Genomic DNA, 22,353 nt, shown 5'->3' with positions numbered 1-22,353 from the left:
ACACAAAAAACTTGAGCTGCAAAGAAGCTTTCTGAAGGAAATATCAAGCTGTTTCTGCTTAGCTGGCATGTACAGCTACCCTACTTGTTACAGCTACACCAACTTCTGCAGTTTGGTAAACCTTTTGGCCCAAGTTCCCAAACAGGAAATCCTACCTTGCTTACCAAATTTAAATCCTGTTCTCATTTGGGTAAGCAGGTTTTAGGGTCTAGGAGGGGGGAAGGAAAGGAAGACTGGAACTAAATCTCAAAAAAGTGAAATGAAAAACCTTAAAGATTTAGTTCATCTCAAAATTGCCTATTTTAGTAGTATATTATTGTACATAGGAAAACAGGCTTGAATACTATGAATTAGAAGGCCTATAAATGCATGATACGTTAACTTTTCTATCATTTGAAGTCAAGCTATATACAATGAATTCAACTCCAGCTTCAACATGAGGCCATAGCACATTTGTTTCATTTCCTTTTCCTAAAGTCATCCTTAACAGTTATTTTTTTTCTCCCCCACTTCAAAACTCATCTCAAATTGTGCCAGTTTACTTCAAGAGAACAAGAGATAAAGGGGCCTGTAACAGCTTTGATTTTAAAGGAGAGTATTGAGCAATTCTGGTTTGACTCTGTTTACAACCACATCAGCTTTTGGCAAGTATCCTTTAGAATTTGGCATCCACTGAAGGAGGGCACAATAGCAGCAGCTGTCTGAGATACAAGAATAACGATAGAGCAAATGAGATGCTTCTTTTCTTTGGTCCCTCTCAGACCCTGGTGAACAGAGTTCATCCTACGGAATAGCTAGAGATTAATACCAGTTATGTTTTTGTGATACACAGGGGGCATCCATTACTTTTCCACACTGTGACCAGTTTTACACCTCCCGCAGCCGTCTAACAGGACACTTCCATGGACTTGGGGCTTGATTGTTCAGCATTACTTGCCGAGTTGGGCGTCAGCTCGATCCGTGTGTCTGTGTGGGAGCGGTTCCTGGAGCCGTCGCCGGTGTGGGAGCGGCTCCTCGTGCCCTCCCCGGTGTGGGAGCGGCTCCTCGTGCCCTCCCCGGTGTGGGAGCGGCTCCTCGTGCCCTCCCCGGTGTGGGAGCGGCTCCTCTGTCCTTCCAGAGAGGTTACACTGGAGCCAGAGGCAGTGCGGGACCTCATCAGCCTGGTCATGCTGGCCGAGGGCACTGGAAGAACAGTCTTGCATTAATGCCTCGCTGCATGGACGTGGAGGGAAGCCCTTGCCTTTCCCCCAGCCTTAACCATCCTTGGAGGAGCCTTCATGTTTGAATAGATACTCTGAAATGTTTCAGGATACCTTTACAAGCAGAAGTACCTCCCCTGCTCCAGGCACGTGGTTAAGGAGACCAAATTACTACAGTGGAATTAGTGGCCAGGGCTGAGGGATTCAAGAAACTTTAGGGCACATTGCTGTGGCTGCAAGAATCCAGAGGGAAACTGAAGAGACTCATCAGCCCCTCCCATTGCTTTTCAATATCCAACCTTTGCTGGCAGCCCAGGCTCATAGTGCAGCCTCACAGCAGCTGTCAGAAGCAAATATATGAAAAACAAACATCTGCAACTCAAAGAAGTTTAAATAAGGTTTTAAACCTCATTTAAAACCAATGACATTTTAAATGCGTGCAGTAGATGAACCATATCCTTTTATGCCACGAGGGGACACTATTACAAATAGTCAACCTTAAAAACATTGAGATGAAGTGGAAGAGGTATTTGTGGGTATAATCTGTTTACAAAGCTCTCTAATATTTAATAACATCACTTGGTCTGAAAACCCTTTGCCCAGATACAGCATGTGGTTTTTTCCGCTTGCAAATGCATATCCAAAAGGGAAAAAGTGACACATCTGGGATCAGAGACTTCCTGGGCTCGTCTTTAGATGCGCAATTAACTTCGGTAGCAAGATCAGCCATTCAATAAAACAAATACTTACTGTATCCCATTCCCTGAACAAAGTATTTGAAAGCTTCAGCAAGCTTGGCAGGCTGCAAAAGAGAGACAGAGTTATCATAGGCAGTGCTCAGTAGATCATATTACAATGTTACAGATTCCACAGATGCCCTATCTTAACAGGGACATACTAAATATTCTCTGGGTTCTACTGACTGCATGAAAACTTAATTTATAAGAAAATTTCATCATTACCCTCACTAGTCATACCCCCATTATTTTACAAAATGGACACATGCATTTGAGATCCAGGGAGCCCAAGTGTCTAAACCTGGCTCAAAACTTGACTTAAGCAGTTCTGAGGCAGCTGAACCAAAGTAAAACAACTGGCCCCACAAAATGTACAAGGCAGTTCATACAAGACCAGTAATTGAGTAACTCCTAATCAGTAGAGAACAAATTCAGCTATTCAGAGTTGACAGTAATGTGTATGGGGCAAGAACGCTCACCAGGAATATACCAGCACAACTGCCTACAACCAACATTCTTGCAGTGAGGCCCTCCCTGTTTTTCTCCTCTGCTAACAGTGGCCACATAAGCTTTACAGTCTCAATTATTTTACATGAAAACATTTTTTGTGTAATTCTCTAAACCACTGCAAAGAATGGACTCTCCATAACAGAAGCAATGCATATACTACCACGTGCTTTAAAAAAACATTTTCCCCAATTCCCACTGTTGGAGCACACAGGGTCTAGGAGGGGGAAGGAAAGGAAGACGAACTAAATCTCAAATCAATCTTTGCCTGGATAGGGACTTCAGTTGCAGGCAAAATTACAAATTTAGCTTTTCTTGAAGTTCACAAACACCATTTCATATTGCTTAGAAATCTGTTTAAATGTTAGATGACATCCCAAAGCTGATTTACAAATCAGCTCTTTTACTGAGGCAACACAAGGGCATAGGTGAATTTTAACTTTGCCAGTCTGGCTTTATTAGCAGCTTGGAATTTATGCTTAAATGTGTTTTAGAAACTCCAGTTCATCCACAGTCAAGCTGAGCCAGTGTATGCAATAACCTAGCATTGTTATTTCCTCTCTCCCACTTTCCTGATATATATTATAAATAGTCCAAGTAAGAATATTGTTAAAATGTCAGTGGCTCAAACCTTAATCTACATTATCTCAGTAAATAGGCATAAAATAATACCTCTGCATTCCCACCTCAGTTCTTTACCTCTGCATTCCCACCTCAGTTCTTTACTTGGTTAAGACTATCAGTGAAAATTTTATCCCCTCCCAATATTAATTTTGTGCTTCATTGCTCTTTAAAGAGAAAAGAAAGCTCAGATGACCAACTGACATCATTATTAATGAAATCATAACCATCCTTTTGGCTGACATTTGGGAACAGCAAGTACCCTACAGGAAAACACCCATTTGTTGCAGTCTGACACGCTGCAGAACATGATTAGTAGGATTTCCGCCAGCCAAATCCTACCTGGGAAACTTGGGGGAGCCCACCACAATCAGCCATCTGAAATGGGATGACAACAGCCAGTTAGTGTAATGCCAGAGGAACTCACTGCTGCTCAGGATATATTGAAATGACCTTTATAGCTATCTGGCAAAAAAACACTTCCTTTTGTTGTGTGAGTAACATACAAGGGGCTGAACACATCAAAGCAAGCTGTTAAAATTTTATGAAAGCTACCACTGCACCCCAGAAAACCACGAAGGCTCTTGATGCTCATCAGCTGGAGCTACAAATGCTTTTTGCTGGGCAACAATTACCAATTCCTTAGAAACCAGCTTAGTAGTCCTGATTGCAAGTTCAGCTCTGAATTACAATAACATGACTCTGTATTGACCTGGATGACAAACAGGGTAGAGAAAACAAACACCTAAGGCTCAGAGGTGAGAGGGAAAAACGATTTGCTGAGATTGCTGATGGCAAGCATCAGCCTGACTTGCCAAGGGAAGCAGGGAAAGCCAAATGAGAAAAGCTGTCTTGAGTGCATGAAATATTTTTGGAGCATCTCATTTTTCCTGCCACTCCACCCCTCAAAGTCAACCCAATAAAAACAGTCCTGTTCCAAGGAACACTACAAGCTGAAAACAGTAGAGTTGTAAATTACAGGAAACCCCAAATCCTATCTAGGATTAGTTAGCAGAAAAACAGGCCTGCAGCAGGATCTGGCATCAGCCATATCCCTGGACTGAGCAAAGGCTGGCCACTGATACAAGGTCTGAGACAGCATCAAACTTTCTTAGGGTGTCTGCCACATCCACATTATAGGACAGCAGTATAACTCCTCAATGTTAGGAGAAAAAAAAAATTATTTATTATAATTTTCACTGACTAGTTCACTAAAGAGAGATGCAGTAGAAGCTCTTGGCAAAGCAAGACCAAACTTGTTTCACTGTTTGCATGCTATTACTTCATCATTACTTCATTACAAGCTGAAGATTGCACTCATACTCTGAATGCCAAATATCAGCCAAAGCCTTTGCATGATGTTCTGCTGTTTTTAAGTGCATTTTATGAAATTTTCTGGAAATTAGCAGTGAGATGTCCTACACTGTACCCTCATAAAAAGCAGGGTGACCAAACTGTGGCTGATAGATTAGCTGTTGATTCACCTGACACTACTGCTGAGAGGCAAGCACACGAACAGAATGAACTGCTTTGCACTCCTACTCTGCTCACAGCTTTTCAAACTTTTCAAAATATCTCAAGATCAGCTTTGCCAGCTCTAGTCAAATTCATTATGGGTATGTGAAATACTGAGCATTTCAACTCTCATTCCTACTATTCTAAAATGGAGGAGCTGAGAAATTCCCTGCTGTTAATGCTGACAAGAAGCCCCTAGAAGCTCCTAGTCTTGTTTATCTCACTAAAATACTCTCACCCTGAAGGAATTATCTTTTTAAATCAGAACTGGATTCTCACCGTATTATCAGTATTGTAACACATCACTCTAGTTCTGCTTTTTTAGCTAATCCAACTGGTTTTATGTGAGAGGAATGTTTATTTTGAAAAGCACAGTTTTTGTTATTACCTTCAGAAGTGTGGTCCTTGTTGGGTCCAGCTTTGAGTTGCATTCAACCTATAGAAAAGAATAGCAACATAAGGCATTGCACACAAGATTTTAAGTATGAGCTCTTGTATGAAAACAGATCCAGCATCCTGTTTTCTGGCTTATTTCAGATTAAGATGAGTGTCTTATGATTCTGTGTAAAGACTCTATGTATACATATATACATCTTTAAACCCAAGTAAGTCAGCTCGCTTTTTGAACTGCATTTTTTCCAGGTACAAACCCATACTTGGGAACTGGAGACTTTTTTTTCCCATCTGTTTCTGGGACTTCAATGGCAACAAGTGTTGTTTATCTTGTGATTTGGGGTCATTTGGTAGCATCCCAAGTGGTGAGCAGCCATGTGGCCACAGGCCAGCAGACTGGGCATGCCCATTAAGACACAACATTTGAAGTCATCCAGTCATCTGGGGAGAGTTAAAATGGTCAGAAAGAAGCTCTTCACTTCCAGAGTGACCCAGGGCACAGCTCCAGCACCACACAGCAAGTTAAAATACCAGCAGCAGATTCCTCTCTAAAGGAAAATATTTGCGGTTCACTGGAACTGCTGTGGTGATTGTTCCTAATGTGGTAGCTATTAAATAATAGTGCACAGGCAGAAGGGACAAACAGCATGGAATTAGTGGCAGCTCTCCTGGGTCTGGAGGAGGAGAGCCACTGGGCTGCCCTGATAGTCAGCAGGTCTGCTGTAAACCAGGACAGCTGCTGTGTGGCAGGGGCTCTGCTGGCCTCTTGCAGCCCCTTGGCTCGCCCACCCATCCTCAGCAGGGTGGCAAAGATGGCTCGAGGTACCCACCACGGCATCCACAGCTGGGGAGCTGTCACCGACCACCAGGAGGACAGGACACCTGCAAAGAAGCACACACGAGTGGTGTTATCTCTGCCACCCAGCCCAGACCTGCCCTGAGCTGCATTCTGTGTCTCTGGAAGGGTGGGACAGGTGAGCATGTGGAAATGATTTGGTTTGTATTCCAGACACCTTAAAGATACATCAAATCCTGCATTAGCTGCAGATCTAGTGACATGCTCTGATTCCTTGCCTGAGAACCTGTTCCTTTTGCCAGCTGGTAGCAAACCAGCCCTTGCCAGTGCTCTTATTCCTTCCTTGCTTTATAAGAAATTAATGTGGGTATCAGCATCGAAGTCACATGCCTACCACACCCCAGACCCCTGAGCTCCAACTTTTGGATCTGTCCATCCAATTCCAAACAGATTGTCAGAGGAACAGAGTCTCCTGTGTATAACCATCAGCAGCTGAGCTAGGAAGGACTTGACAGCTTATGTTGCAAAAGTTGGAGCATAAGCAAAAGCCATATGATCTGTCAGTCATTTTCATTCCTGCTCTATCTTCCTGGAAGTTTTTGTTGTTTGGTTGGTTTTCTAAGTGGTTTTAGGCTGGGTTTTCTTGGTTGTATTAGGACAGCTCAAGTGCCTTTAGAGTTATAGTTTCCATTAACAATAACACATTGCTGCATGAATCAAAATACACTTTTCAAGTACTTTGTAAGCACAAATTTTTAGATGTACAGTGACAGGAACTACTTAACTTTCAATTTCAGTATGTTTGCCAGGTCTGAAGAGAGGAGCTCTTCCTAATGGCAGTCCCTGACTTGCAGTAAGCTCTCAAATAAAATACTTACTGAAGGGTGACAACATTCACTCCAGGAACAGGGCGCTCAATCTCCAGGTCTCGCCGACTTAAAAAAAAAAAAAAAAAAAAATAGAGAGGACATGGGAATTTTGATACATGGGAATTGTATAGATACTTCTATATTCTAGTTTAAAGAAAGCACAGACACTCTCATGTTAATTTAATCTGACATATGTTGTGGCCTCCATAACTGATGTAGAACCACACTTAGACTGAAGAATCAATGTTGTAGTTCAGTCCCAGTGTATAACCTTTCACCCCACAAATGCACAAGGTCCTTCTCCAATAAGCAAACCACCTGAGATCCCTAAAGGCACTACTAAACACAACTTCATACTGGGGGAACACATGTAATCCCACCATGCAAGACATACTCTCTAAAGAGCTGGACAGGCTCTTAAAAGTTTCCAGTTAGAAATCAGGTAAATGTATTTACCTGTTGTAAGAGTTGACAAAGAGCTGAAGGTTGGTTTGATTCATATCATTAATGATATGCTGACGGTAAGTATGGATCAGGTCATGGTTGCTGTGAATCTCTTCCTAAAGTGGAGACAGAATTATTCAGAACAGGGGCTATTTTCTGAAAGGATCTGAAGACATGGCACAGTAGTTGTGTATCAGACTCATAGATATGAGATGCACAACAGGATTGCACCTTGAGGGAAGGGACAGCTTTCAGCACCCAGTGAAGTCACCCATAATTAATACTAGCTTCTGATTGCAGTACCACAATTTTCACTTGAAAACACAAATATGTTGTAATGTTTAAATCTCACAATTGCAAAACATGTTGTAGTGCAGATGGTTACAGTCAGACAAGTGTGAGGTTTTAAAACAAACAAAAGAAGATTCAGGGTAAGAAGCCTAATAAATGTTTCCAGGGTGAAGCAGATGTTGAAAGCTTACAAACATGTAATGTGAAACTCAATTTCACAATAGTAAATAACTAAGCTTCGAGGACTTCAATCAGTAACATTTTCAAACAGTTGGGTTCTAAAGTCTTTATAGATTAGTTCCTTGTTCTGCTGGAATGGAGTTTTCCATTGCATTTACTAACAATTTCAGGCACAACAAAATACCCTCAGAAAACAGCCCAGCACTTGGCATTAGGTTTGCACTAGAGAGCTCCATTAATACTAATAACCAGCTGCCACAGAGCTACAAGTACTTTATATTAAAAAAAAAAAATCTGTGGAGTTTCTCAGCTCAGAACATGAGCATATACAACTCTTATACTCATATTTAAGTGTTGGCTGCCTAGACAGGGAGCTGCACCTTTTGGACTTGTCACAACTGAGATACACTTGAGTACTCAGGATACAGAAAACCCCATGGCAGAATTCTGCCCAAAATGCTGGGGGCTCGTATGAATCCCATCTCAGTTTAGATTCATCTTTTGTTGTTTACCTGAAAGCTTCTGCACCCCTCCCAGCCCCAGGAGGTAAATACAGATGACTGAATACATCAGAGGAACATTACCTTTCCAAATAGATGTGAAATGACCATGTCTGGCAAAGCATTCGTCCAACCTGAAATCTGAACAGCAAGATTACCTAAGTAACTGCTATTAACACAGCCCCTGAACACCTTCCAATTATCCATAAACAGACCAGTGGATGTTTCTCTGCTCTCTCTACATGTAGAATATCCCCCCTCAATCCAGCTAGAACACCATTAGGGGTTTGAGTCATTCTCATCAGATGTCTTCACTAATGCAGTTATAGAGGGAACACACTGCTAGGGGAAGAGGTGTATAGGGAATCACTCCCTGCAGGAACAGCCTGGTGCCTGTCACTGAACCCCACTGCCCATTCTCCTCCCTAACAACACACCCTGACAAGGCAATGGGACTGGCATCAGAAGCTCACAGCCCACAGTAAATGCTTCTGCTTTGGAAGGACACAAGAAGATAAGGCACCTGCTGTGCTCCCAAGGTGAGCAATGCTCACCTTGAGAGGTGGAAGGCAGAGGCACAGATATAGAAGAATTTAATGCACTGAGGCATTGGGTGAGAATTGAAATGGATCAGGTTCATTTCAGCAAGGAAAAGTAACTATGTTTCATTTAAATAAGTTTGTCTATCAGTTTATTTTTATAAATTTGATATAGGAATATATTTAGTAACTAAGCCTTGAAAGAACGTTATATCCTGGCTCTGCAAGTTTCTCCTAGGAGTTTCTTTTATGTCAGCATCTTCTGGCTGTATAAACCATCTGTAGCCAATGCTCTTTTCTGAGTCCTTTTGGCACCTAGGACTCACAGATTATTGCAACATGGAGGATGCTGTTCTGGACATTTTTCTGTGCTCTGCTTCATATTTTGGGCTGTGTTGGTAAACAAAGCCATGGACGAGAAAGCACTGAATGCTGCACTACACTTGAAGTTTTCTTGAGAGATGTTTCCAAAACTACCATGTCCAGATAAACTGTTCTCCCCAGCAGTTACGAGCTGTTAGGAATTGTCCCAGTAGCTCCATTGTGCCACATGTACCTGTCTTCTCCAGTACTTATTTTTAACACTAGCCCTGTATGAAGTTTTTTTGCAAATGGAAGAATAAACACAAAAGGAATTAGCCCAGGATGTTTAGTATCTGCAGCCATGCCTTGAAATACAAGACTGCCAAGCTCCTCATGTCCCACAGGCTTGCAGTAAGATTTATTTTTCTAACTTAAAGATGTTTACCTTAGTTGCTGCCCAGTCCATCCAACCTTCAGCACAAGGGTTTACATTAATGAGAACTAATCCCTCCACCATCTCTGCATGGTTTAACTGCAAAAGAGAAGATCCAAGATTCATCAGATATCCTTTACAGCTCAACAGTCAGCAAAAAAATTTAAATTAGCAAATTATGTCATGGGGATGAAAGTGGTAGATCTAGTTTTATCTTGCAGAAAAGAATCATATGTATGGGGAAAAAAATTCATTAAAGCAATTCAACTGAGCAGCTGGAGAACATTAGGATTTAACTTTTTCTCCACCCTCAGTTTAAATAGAGAACTCCCATTATAAAAACCTTCTGCAAATTAACTGGGTAGAGCCCAGGCCTTAAAATGGAAAATCTAGGTCTTCTGGATTAGCTATCCTGCAGATTGTGGTATTTCACTTAAAAGCTTGGCTTGCATCCTTAACTGGGCATGGCAGAACAGGAATTCTTCATGCACGCTATGGGGACAAAAACGTGTAAGGGAAATCAGGCTTGAGGCTTTAGGGAAGCTCCACAAAACTTACAGCAAATCTGGTTAAAATGTAGGCACCAGCTCCAGTTCCCATTCCTATGATGGTCTTCAGCCTGCACAGCAATAAAACAGAAGAGACAAATGAGGAAGGGTGCTGAAAATAGAATTACAGCAGTAGCCTTCCTCTTTCACATGCCAGTGTGTAGCTGCAGAAGGGAAGGCTCAGCTTGGGCAAGCTGTGGACCCTCAGCAATGTCAGTGGCCCCAGTAATATTTGCAGGACCCCAGTCCTCCTGCATTGCAGGGTAGCAGCTATCCTCACTTATCTTTAAGTAAATATACTGAGAAACCACAGCATTGTTCTGATCCTGGGAGGAAATGATTAGTCTCTGCCAAAAAAACTTATAAGATACAGACCTGAAATCTGCAGCCTAAATACAAAGCTCCCCCATCCCCAGGCTCCCCCTCCCTTCCCCATCACAGCTATCCAACTGGGGCACTGGTTCCTCTCTAACAGGAGGCTGGCAGGGAAACATCTCTTGCTATCCAGTCACTGGGGTGATGAAGTTTAAACTTCATAACCAAACAGGGCAGAGACAAACCAAATATTTGCATTAACTGAAATCAGATTGAAAGCATCGCCTTCAAGGTCTTACAAAATACATAGAAGGGAAGGCTAGACAAAACCACTGAGAAAAACATATTATTCAATGCTTTTAGGAAAATACCTGAGGATAGTTTTAATTCTCATTAGCAATATTAAACCAAGACTTTGTAAATACACTCCAGTTGCATTGATTTTCAAGGTACTGATGTTATTGGTCACATTTTTTTTGTTCAGTTCAACAAAGCTGATGACCTTGTGCCTGACATTAGGCAGTTCAAAAAATACACATCCCCTAAGGAGGGAGTGAGGTAACCTAGCCCACAGTACTGTAAGAGCTGGTTATATTTGTGCATGTTAATGTCTAAACTGGGGGGATGGTCCAGCCTGTGTTTTCCAAAGATGACTAACCCTGAATGCCAAGTTTTCTCTGCTTATTCTAACAACCCCTTGGAGGTGTCTACCTGCCCTCTCCACTCTATACCAGGAGCATGAGCTCCACAGAAGAGGAACCTTTTCAGCTACAGCTCCTGCTAAAGCTGAGCTTTAAGGGAGGAAAAATCCCCAGATCTGGTGCAGGTAGATAACCCAGGAACACTGCCACTAGGTCTTTCAGCACTGGAAACCTGGTATCTGCACTTGGCAGTAGAAGAGGCTCAGGGAGGTCAGACTGACCCCCTAGAACACTCAAGCCACAGAAGCAAAACAGTAAATTTCTTCATATGGGATTGTGCTTTTTTTTTTTTTTCCTCCCTGCTTTACCACACAGGAAAACGTGGGTTGTTACAGTGGGAAGAACAGATTGTCTGTGCCCTGCCCCTGTGAGGGCTATACACAGAGAATACTGGAGGAAGCCCCTAAATTAGGCACATGGGATTTCTCCTAAGTTGCTTCCTGTTTAAAAATAACCAGACATTTCAAAAAGGGCCAAAAAATAAGCTCTTTCAGAAACCAAGGCAAAAGCAATCCATCTGTAACTGAGGAATCCAAAAGAACCACAAGTGTATTTCTAGCAAACAAAATGCCAGAGAGCCAAGCTAAAACAAATGCCTGCTCTTTCAGTGAGCCACACAGAGAGAATGAGAAAAATAAGTAAGCAATTCTGCACTCACCCAAACTGTTTCAGGATTCCAGGAATCATTTCAGCCAGCTGATCCATGGAGGGATACACATACCTAAAACAAGCACGTTTTTGAGGAGTTATGACACCACATCCAGCAGTGCACACTGGCATATTTAGAGACACAGTGATCACTGTAGAGCTTGTTCCAAATGTGGTCATCATGAGATCACCGAGTATATGAGCTGAATTTAAATCAGGAGCAAGCACAAGCAATTTTGTCAAAATATGTGCATAATCTATATGAATATTCTATATATTACAGGACAGTAGATGTCTAAGAACAAAACAAATTATAGTGAATCTTTCCCAAGCAAAGTTTACACTGAGAATTTATGAAAAAGTTTGAACAAGAGAGATGAGTTTTCAACCGCATTCACTGTTTGTATTTCTAGTCCACCATGAAAAAGTTTCCCAGTATTGGATAATCAGAGACTACAGAAATTACTTTTAGATATTTGACAAAAAACTTACATGCATGTTTTTAAGGACACAAACATGACCACAGGATAAATGAGAACAGCTTTCCATTAATACTGATGGAGAAAATGAAGGCATAAGAAAGGCTATGAAACTGATGAAGAAGGCTCAAAAACAGCTGTTTGTTAATGCTCCTGGTCTTCTTAAAAGCCAAAATAAAACTCAGAGAAGGAGATTTTGAGCAAATTCTCAACTGAGTAGCACGTGGAAAAAAAATCTATCAAGAGTAGAGCTGGAAAACATCTGCCTTAGGATGTATTTAAACCTCTGTTATACCTAATTATTCTCTAGTTTAGTCTCCAAAATATAACCAAACAAAAACCACCAAGGACTGCAAAATATTTTAGTTTTTTAGATTTTATTTTTGGGAAATTAAACCTTAACATGACAAAAGCTGGTCTCGGAGACTTTATTGAAGCCTTTCAGTACTTAAGGGAGACCCATAAGAAAGAGGAGGATGAAATTTTCAGCAGGGCCAGTTGTGATAGAAAAAGGGGTAATGGTTTAAAAGAGGGTAGATTTAAATTAGATCTAAGGAAGAAGTTTCTTTAAAACGAGGGTGGTAAACCCTGGAACAGGTTACCCGGAGAGGTGGTGGATGCCCCATCCCTGCAAACATTCACAATCAGGTTAGACAGGGCTCTGAGCAATCTGATCAAGCTGTCCCTTCTCACTGCAGAGGGGTTGGACTAGGTAACCTGCAAGTTTCCCTTCTAAAGCAAACCATGATTCTATGGCTTAATTTGGGAATGCTGGTCTCCCAGTTGAAGGGCAGGTAGAGACAACACAGCTTCTTACACGACCTTCTTGATGACATCAATTCTTTGCCAGCCACAGATCACAAGAGCTGCCCTCTGCAGCTGACAACTCAGAAGTGTTAACACTTGCTCAGGACATGAGGGCTAAGGCACTTAAAAGCTCATGATTTAAACAAATGCAAAGACAGGGTGACTGAAATAGCTTTGTAGGCTGCTCTGATAGACAACTGGGCCATTGCAGCTAACAGCAGCGTCAGACCAGCTTAAATATTAAGCAGGGAACTAGACTGGCTCATGCAATAAGTGTACTTATAAGCTCCTTAATGTGCAGTTCTTACAGAACAACTGCTCCTTGCCTTGTACCCTCCCCTTGGCTTGCTGGCTGCTCCCTTCCTCAGCCAAGCTGATTCTTGTCCAAGGGGCATCTCAAGGTAAGCCTGTCTCACTTGCACTGAACAGGTGAAGCATTTTGGCAATGGCAGTGCTCATGGCCCACAAGGGTTCCCATTGTGCACGGCACAGTCAGGGGTGCACAGCTCTCTACAACCTTCTGTGGAGGCTCCTCACCCTCTTACTGCCCAACTACCTGCATTTGCCAGGAAGGTCATCAACTTAATCTACCACGCTGCCATTTCATAAAGACCACAGATTTATGAGGGATGTTATGTAGAGGTTAATTCTTGTCTTGTTTATAGCAATCATTTAGTTTTCATTTAGTACTTATATTCAGGATATCATTACAAAAGAAGCTAACTCAATATTTAAATTGACAAGGTGTAGATATCTGTTAAGGAATTCCTTTACAAGCAGTCTAGTTAGCAGAGCTAAAACACAAAATTGCAGCCACAAAGTCTGCTGTGAGCTGGCACAACAAAGCACAGCTCCCAAAACTCCAGTACTTAGAAACAGTGTCAGGATTTAAGTTCAAAAGCCAGTTACTGTGTTTGCTGCAAGTACTTTTAAATCAAACTGCAGAGCAAGACTTTTTTCCAAAATGAGGGTAACTATGAAAGCATGGGCTGTTTCCCTGACAACTCACCCAGCCTGGAAAGATGGTGCTCCATCCTGCTGGCCAGGTGCATCCACATGACAGACTGCAAAGTGCTGAGTGATTTCCTGCATATCCTCGAAGTTGAAGAGAGGATTGAAGCAAGTTTTGTCTTGGGAAGGAAAAGGAAATATGAAATAATTGTCTGAAGGAAATATTAAGTTTGCAGCTACAAAAATAAAATTTATTCATCTGCCATGCAGGTTAATGAAAAGTTGAATCAAGCAGGTCAGCTAAGATTTTCCATCTTATTTTTGTACCAACTAGCAGTATTTACTTGGTACACTTAATTCATCAAAAAATTATTCTTTATGCAAAGTTAAAATACTAACAGAATTTAGCCAAGGGTATTCATCCCAGGTATGTCCTAGATTAAATGATCCATTTCCTTGTCCATTTTCTTTTTTTCTTTATTTATGTCAAGACGAATGTAGGGGGAAAAAAAAATATTGAAGGATAAGATTGTGACTTGTGCTTTTGCCCAAATATTACAAGTTAAACATTATGTGATCAACTGCTGCAGCTCAAGACAAAAGCATCTTTTTTGGGCTACTCAGTGCCATAGGCTCCAAGGTGATCTGATTTCTGATTTTTAAGCAATATTAATATAAGGAGAGGATTAGCATATTTTCCTTCCAGTGTGGAAAGTACCATCTTTGAGATGCCTAGAAAATGGTTCAATACTCTGTGTGTTTCTGAATGTCCTCACACAACACATATGCAGAATCTTGGCAGAATATAAAATACTTTTAGCTCAAATCAACTTTAGAAGAATATGCAAGTCCAGAACAACTTTGTAACTGTGGAAAGAAAAAGGTGTAATTTAAAGTTAAGCTCTAGATTTTCTCTACACTGATTCACTGAAAATCAAAATTAAAGATTCTTCCACAAAACACAGGGAGAGAAGCATTCTTTTTGTTTTTTCTTAATAGTAATATTCACCCCCTTGACAGCCCATAAAGATAATCAGGTGTTTTTAAATATTAAAGAAATATTAAGAAACCATGAACTGTGTGCAACAAATAGGACTGACAAAAAAACAAACTAGGGCAGGTCTGGCTATTAACTCATTATATGACAGATAAAAGGCATTTGAAATCTTTTTTCCTAATGCTGGCTAAGGACACAAAGCCTGCACTCCTTTCATACTGACTTGACACATAATTCATATAAACCCAAGCAGCACAAGGCTGCTTATCAGACAGGACCCAGAGGCCCAGCAGACTTCTTTTTTCAGTCCTGTTGGCAATACACCTTAGCCTCCCCTTGAGAATCTTTACAGCATTCATACACAGTCACTGTGAAATACCAGGGATCTTTTGCCTATTTAACTGAAGTATTCCAATTATTTACTGAGCAGGGATTAAAAAATCTGAGAATTACACTTGCTATACGAGTTAGGCGCCATGCAACAGCTTCCAAGGCGCACAAACAAGCAAGGACCCGGAAAGGGTTCCCTGACCACTGCTGCTGTCACAGCTGAGTATGGCAGTGCTGTCCCAGAGCCCGTGCTGGGAAAGGCAGAGCCCACTTACGGTTCAGCCCGATGTCGTGGTAGGTGAGGATGGCCGGACGGTTCCCCCGGACAGTGCCGCACATGGTGACGCGCACAGAGCCGTGCACAGTCTCCACATCCTGCTCCTGGGAGAGAACAGCAAGGATCTGTCAGGGGTGGTCCCAGTGCTCCACAGCTGCTGCAGCAGAGCCCGATGGACCACGAGCACATCCCAGGGTCTGCTCTGCAAGCCCACCCTGACACCCCTGGTCTGCCCCATGGTGGGGCCTCTGTGCTGGCATTTTACATTTGACTGTCACCTCCTCCAGTCCACAGACAATTACAGAAGCACCCAGGCTGCTGACTCTAACCAGATGCTGAGTTAAACAGTTTTTAACCATGTTAAAAGGCAGGATAAGAAAAAGAAAGCAGTTGTGATGACACCTAGAATAACAAGAGCTTACAAGTATGACCCTCAGCATTTGCAAAATACAAGTCACCCTGATAAAATATTTCTGATTTCTAGGAAAAGAACTCTAGCTGTGAAAATAACCACTATTTCCCAAAGAAAGCAGCATTAAGCAGGTTGTACATGGTTATTTGCCATAAGGATTTATTACACTGTGAAGCTTTGTGGTTGCAGTAGTCTTCTCCAATAAAATCAGCAGCCACATGTATTTGTTTTAAGGCTTGTGATATACAGACCTGAGCATAAACCCCAAAAAAAGTCTAAAGTTTGCTAACAGAACAAAACCACAAAATTATTCTGGTGCTTATCAGAAAAAACAACATTAAGAATATTTGGTATAACAGCGTTTTGTACTGCTTACTCATCTTAAAGCCAAGGGCACTTTCATTAACAAACCAAAGTCCCCCTGAGCACCATCTTTTGGATCTCTAAGTTAGATGTGTGATGTACACAAAGGATACAACAGTTTTTTGTTTCTTTTCCACTTGAACTTCAGATGGGCACAAACAATTTGGTATTTTGCCAACATGCATAAAGGGAATCACAAACCAACAGTTATTTCTGACACTTATTTGCAGTACAGTTACACTCACATAACAATGAAAGAAATAGATAGGCAGTAGGCAGTGTTTGCATCTCACCAGAATCCTTTATTTACTGCACAGGACACAGACGTGATCCATGTCATTCAGTGCAGTACACTGCTTGCTGCTACTGGGCTTGCTTGACTTGTTCTATGCAGCAACACTGAGGGGCAAAGTCCACGATAAATTAAAATCTATCAAAAATTATGCTGTAGAAATCAGAGGTGTACAGCTTCTGCAAAAACCTTTTAAAAAGGTTTGATTACCTTCCAATATCTGGGGCAATAATTAAATCTAAAATCTCAACTCCTTAATTTGATACAAGGAATGCACTTCACATTTTGTTGCAAGTAAGTATTCTAGTCAACACCACCCTACATTTCATCTATTTTCCTTCAAATTACACAATTCCATCAGTTTAAAGTTACAGCTGAGGCAGTGAGTCAAGCTCTATCCCCCCTTGTACATAGGGCAAGTTAAGCATCACTGCTCTCTGAACTACACTCCATCAAAACTCTAATTTTCAGATTCTTTATCTCCTTAGAGACTCATTCCTCTGCATACTCACTGCATTGCTTATCAGGTAAGCTGTGTCTTCCACATCCAGGACCATCCTTAGGCAAAACAGGGTGACAAATCCAGCGAGTCAAACAGAGGACGGGTGGCAGGTTTTTATTTTGCCCCAGCAGGAAACTGGGTTATATAGACAAGCTGCTCTCCTACATAGGCTTATGACTCCCATAATGCCCAGCTGGGGGAACCAAAACAGACTAAATCATGAGGATGTCACTCTTAAATAGGATTTGAGCCAGGTTTGACCAGGGGAAGAATGTACTCAGAGGTCAGACACCAAAGATGAACTAAGTCCCTGCCACACGATGTACAAAGTGCCAAATTTCAAACCTGGGATTTAGCACAGTCTTTCCTGTTACTGTTTCCATCAGATTTTGAGAAGGTTATCTTCATTTCACGTTTTGTTACCTGAAATGCTGAAACACTCCAAACTTACACTAAATTAAGTCAGAATTGAATTATTTCCTAAAAGCCAGGATTCAAACTTCCAGTAAATGCAAAAGACTGAAAAAATAGTGTAAGTCACAGTGATTCTGAACAAAAAAACCAAGGCCTTTTAAATGTTTGATACCTAGTATTTTCAAAGTAGATAAGCACCATTTAGTTTAAAGGATTCCTACATCACCACACTAATATAATCAAGTTCAGCTTTTGGTGGATAATACAGTATTGTACGTTATACACTGAGTAGGTTATTAACATATACCATTAAAATATAATTATAGAAAGGCTTGGGTTGGAGGGGATGTTAAAGATCATCTAATTCCAACCCCCTGCTGTGGCCAGGGATGCCACCCACTAAATCAGATTGCTCAGGGCCCCAGTAACATTCCCCATCATTAATATATATTTGGGTACTGTCATTATACAATGCTCCTAAAGAAATTTGCAGTGCCAGTATATAGCAATTAATAATAGCTGAAATAAATAATGATGGCAATTAATATTTTCCACATTCTACTCCTTTACACTCAGCTAATTAAAAAAAATAATAATTTGGCAACCTCAGAACTGTAATGAGAGTAAGCACTATTGTGTAACACACCTCCTGCTGAGTGGAATATTGAAATTATTTTCTCCTCAGTTAGAGACTAATAGGCATGTCATATAACCAGATTTTATTGCTAGAGCCTTCCAGTAACAACAGTGAAAGTCTAGAACCTGTTTTCTTTGCAGGGAGCACCTTCAATATTCAGGATCATCCTCCTTCATACATGAAAGAAGAAGTCTGTTCATGGTAGATAAAATCAAAGCCTTGAACCTGCACATCCCACTGACCGCCACAGATAACACCTCCAGAACCAGAAACCTGACTCTAGTTCAAACTCAGTGTCAACTAAAAATAGTTCAGAGACAACAGGCGACCATGCTCCCAATAAGTGGCACAACATAGTCAGTTTAACCATTGGCTCAATTACTCATTATTGTCACAGTGAGACTCCCCTAATTCAATAGGGTTGTGCTGATTTCCCATAGCACAAATTCCTAATGGGAAATGCACACAAGGTTCTAAAAAACAATCAATTCAAACCAGTTTGTTTGGTGACATCAACAACTTCCCATCCCTATTGATCCTATTAAAGATCAAGAGATTTGTCTACGTGATGTAGGGATGGATGTTTTCAAAATGCAGAGCACTGAAAACAGATGGCAGCACATCCCAATCAACATCAACATTATAGTAAGAGGCTCTTCACCAACTGATTTGTATTAAAACACTATCTTGGAAAAAAAAAAAAATCCAAGGTACACTAATCCGATAGAAGGATAAAGACAAACACACCATCTGTTCACATCTCTCACTTTAACAGAGGTAGTCTTATCTCAGTGCACTAAACACACACATAAAAATACTTTCAGTACATGCAATTTAAGGGAGGCTGTCTCAGTTTGGAGGACCTGGTAAATCCTAAATAGATTTTATTTTTTGCTTCAAGTGACCTTTTTATTTTTTCATGAGGTTTGAAGGGAAAGACAATTTGTTATCACACAGGAGGTCTCATTTATGCCTTCCCCTCCACCCTGGGTAAGACATGGATTGAAAAATATGTTTATGAACAAGTCATTTTCTGAACTACGGAATACACAACCAAAATATCTCAGACACCTAAAAAGGAAAACTGCTCGTGAACACTGCACATTTTGCTAAATACATCATGTTTTATATTTTCAGTAAAATACTGCATTCCATCAAGATTATTTTAAAGCTTTCAAACATACTTAATCCTCAATTACAATCTCATGCTTTTATTTTAATTCATAATATTATGACTGTTAAATACACCTCCCTTCTCTTGCCTTAGAACTGAGGCAAGAGAAGGCTACAGAGCTTTTAAAGAAGATTTAAATAGCTTTTAAATGTCTAGAAGATAGTATATTTTAGATTCATATTACTTAAGGACTTTATTATAGTAATACCTGTATAAGCTATTTTTTCACTTTTCTTTTTCAATTTCATGGAGATTAAAATTATTTAAGATTTTAATGTGCTATTTCAATGTTGAATTTCAAACCTTTTTTGTTCTGAAGTTCTTTAGCATTTTCTCAACAGCTTTTTTTACTCTAAAATAAAATTTCAATTCATCTTATGCATGTTTTTTCCTAAAACCCCAATGCCCACATTTCCAATTTTCTTTTTTTTTTTTTATTTGTTAATGTTTCTATTCTGAATTAGCAACATTAAGAAAAGGTTGTGAGTCTGGTACATTAATAAGGATGATGACTTCAGATGTGACCCTGCTAAGGTGGAAGCCAAGAACAAAGACTTGGCAGGAGGAACTGACGCAGGTCATTGCGATAGCTCTGCCCAGGGATTCTTCCTAGTCCGATTAGCACTGGGTCACCCTGCTCTGCTCTCACTCTGGTGATGCAAACCACAGCCACCCCATCTCCTTCTTCAGTGTCCCAAAGGGTGAGGAAATCCACACAGCATCCTGCAACGCCCCAAACCCGGGAATCCCAGCCCTCCTGCCCTCCGCATCAGCTGATTCATCTCCCCTTGCAGCTCTTCCCTTCTCCCTGGACAGGCAGGAGGAGGAGGAAGTAAAGCACAAATGGATCTTTCCTGCCTATAGATACAGATGGCCACGAGTGCAAGGGACAAACACAGACCTGCCCCCTACAGCTGCCACACTGCTCCAAGTTTTGCTGAGTGACTGAGAAAGCAGAGTCCTGATGGACTGAAACAGAGCTGGGAGGATGAACATGCACAGTGACGAGGAGCCAGGGCTCCACTGGCTCCAGAGCTACTGAGCTAGACACTACACACATACATCAAACTGGAAATGCAATTAAAATGTGCTTGGCACGAAGACAACAAAGCCACCCAGGGCACAGTGCCCTGCACCATTTATCATCAATTATCCTAAACACTCCTCTGCTTGAGATACAGGAGACCTTTACTTCAATTTTCAGGTGGGTGCCACAGACATTGTAACACACAAATTGCTGACTGGAAACAGCTCAGAGCTGCCAGTTCTTTCATCTCTTGTCTTGGCCATCCCCTGGTAACTTCAAAGATTTTTTTCTAGAGAATAACCACACACATGTCTTGCAACATGTGCTTTCAGGAGGGCAATATACCACTATACAGTGGCTTGCTCTAGAAATGGAAAGCTGTGTTTAGCTCCAGTCTGTCTAGAACTGCATGTGAAGTAAGAATCTATTTTTTCCAAATCTGAGTAACTAGGTAAAATTTACTCTTGGAAGGAAAGCATGTCATAGACAACTCTTTTCACTAGTGGCAGAAACAGTAATTAACTGAACACTGCTTAGCTGGTTCCCAGAAGGATGGAGGAACATGCAGTGGACATGGTGGACACCCACACCCATGCACAGGCATTAAATAAGGAGCTCCATCCTGCCAAGCACCAATAGCTTCCTTCCCTGGCCAGGTCCATCCTCTTCCCAAGAAGTTCATGGGAGAGGTTGCTCACTAAGAGCAGGCTTCAGCCTCAGTCCTGAGTGACCTGGGTCCTCTAGAGCCATACAGGAATTTCTCTAATGAACTAAACAATCAAATCTCTCACAGCAGTTCCAAACCACTTTTCCCACAAAACAACAACAAAAGACCTTAAAGAAACACAGGTACTTGTGTCTTTAAGGACCAAAGCCAAATCTCCTTTGCAGTCACAATTCTTAACAAAATGCATTGAGACTGTTCTTCCACATTTTTCCCGAACTAGAACAACTAAAGATTAAACTCTTAAAAAAGACATATCATTAAAAAAAGTAAGAGCTGGCAGAACCAGGCTAAATGACAAGAACCACTGCTCTGGATTAGCGACAGTTAATCCAAAACATGGAGAGAAAAAAAAAAAGCAAAAAGGCTTAGAGAATTTGATCTTGCAAGTTAAAAAATCTATATATACACATGGTTTACAAACCAAGTAACTTATTCCAAGAATAGAAATTAAATATGGGTCACTTCTGGATTCTTAATCAAAAGACTGTAGTATTCCTGTTAGCAGACTTAATCTGGGATTCAATTTACATAGACCAAGTGATCAATCTGGAACCAAAGGGAAAGCTTCTCTTATGCTGTGCACAGTCCTGCAAGAAGCTGTATGGTGACAGTCTTAAATTACATTTATCAAGACCTCAGGCAGTAGATTTAATTAGAAAAAAAAAATGAGAGGGAAAATGCAGTATTGGTGTAAACTACAGCTTTGCTTATAGAAGTAAGAACCATTGAAAAATGAAAAAAAAGCCAAGATAGCTGTCTCACTTGGTTTCCAAGGAAAAGTCTCAAATTTGTGCTGTATTTTTTAAGCAACTGGCACAACATTGAATGAAAATATATAGACAAGAGCAAATGAAGCACAACATGTAATAAAGTAGAGAAGGGTTATTTCCTTCAAGGACCTGAATAGAGACTAGAACAATTTAATAGCTTTCCCTGGTTCTGCACAGTCTGCTTCCATTTCTACACACCTGGATAAAAATGAGACACCCAGTGAGTCTCTTTTCTCAGTACACAATCCTTATCCTCAGCAGTCTGAAAACAGCACTTACACAGATCATCAGGGCATCTACACCCTCCCTGATCTCCAGCCCAGCTCATTCCAGCCTGGCTCCTGCAGCCATGCAATTCCTTAGCCTCAGCTAAGAATCAGCAAGGACAAACTTCTCAGTCAAAAGCCCAAATGGCAATAAAATAAGCAGAGCCAGGAGAGTGACCAAGTCATCTCTCAAAAGCATGACACTCAGGGAAAGTGAAGGGCCTCCATGCGACCTAGTGCTGTGCTATGAACTTGTATGCTCTGTCTCTAAATAAAAATATAGAAATACCATCACTCCTTTTGCTGACAATACTGATTGCTTAGCACCTTCCACCAGCCCACAGGCTTCAGGAATATTTTGGAAAGTTTCAACAGTATAGTGGGATGCA

The 22,353-nt window shown here is 41.1% G+C and overlaps 1 protein-coding gene across 1 annotated transcript in view; it reads right to left on the bottom strand.

Moving 5' to 3' along the window:
- Positions 1 to 761: 761 nt before the first annotated feature.
- Positions 762 to 22,353, bottom strand: part of NDRG1 (N-myc downstream regulated 1) — a 38,147-nt gene continuing 16,555 nt past the window's right edge. The window contains exons 4-16 of the mRNA XM_021542386.2: positions 15,379 to 15,484; positions 13,835 to 13,955; positions 11,550 to 11,612; positions 9,886 to 9,946; positions 9,340 to 9,426; positions 8,137 to 8,193; positions 7,094 to 7,197; positions 6,647 to 6,703; positions 5,803 to 5,854; positions 4,968 to 5,015; positions 3,407 to 3,442; positions 1,950 to 2,001; positions 762 to 1,182 (exon numbers count right to left, since the gene is read on the bottom strand). Of these exons, the coding sequence (XP_021398061.2) occupies positions 887 to 1,182; positions 1,950 to 2,001; positions 3,407 to 3,442; positions 4,968 to 5,015; positions 5,803 to 5,854; positions 6,647 to 6,703; positions 7,094 to 7,197; positions 8,137 to 8,193; positions 9,340 to 9,426; positions 9,886 to 9,946; positions 11,550 to 11,612; positions 13,835 to 13,955; positions 15,379 to 15,484 (1,140 nt within the window). The 3' untranslated portion in view covers positions 762 to 886. The remainder of the gene's footprint in view (positions 1,183 to 1,949; positions 2,002 to 3,406; positions 3,443 to 4,967; positions 5,016 to 5,802; positions 5,855 to 6,646; positions 6,704 to 7,093; positions 7,198 to 8,136; positions 8,194 to 9,339; positions 9,427 to 9,885; positions 9,947 to 11,549; positions 11,613 to 13,834; positions 13,956 to 15,378; positions 15,485 to 22,353) is intronic.

The sequence above is a fragment of the Lonchura striata genome, chromosome 1, assembly GCF_046129695.1.
Source record: "Lonchura striata isolate bLonStr1 chromosome 1, bLonStr1.mat, whole genome shotgun sequence".
Classification (NCBI taxonomy): domain Eukaryota; kingdom Metazoa; phylum Chordata; class Aves; order Passeriformes; family Estrildidae; genus Lonchura; species Lonchura striata.
The sequence above is the reverse complement of the archived record's forward strand: the minus strand, read 5'-3'. Positions and strand labels throughout refer to the sequence as shown.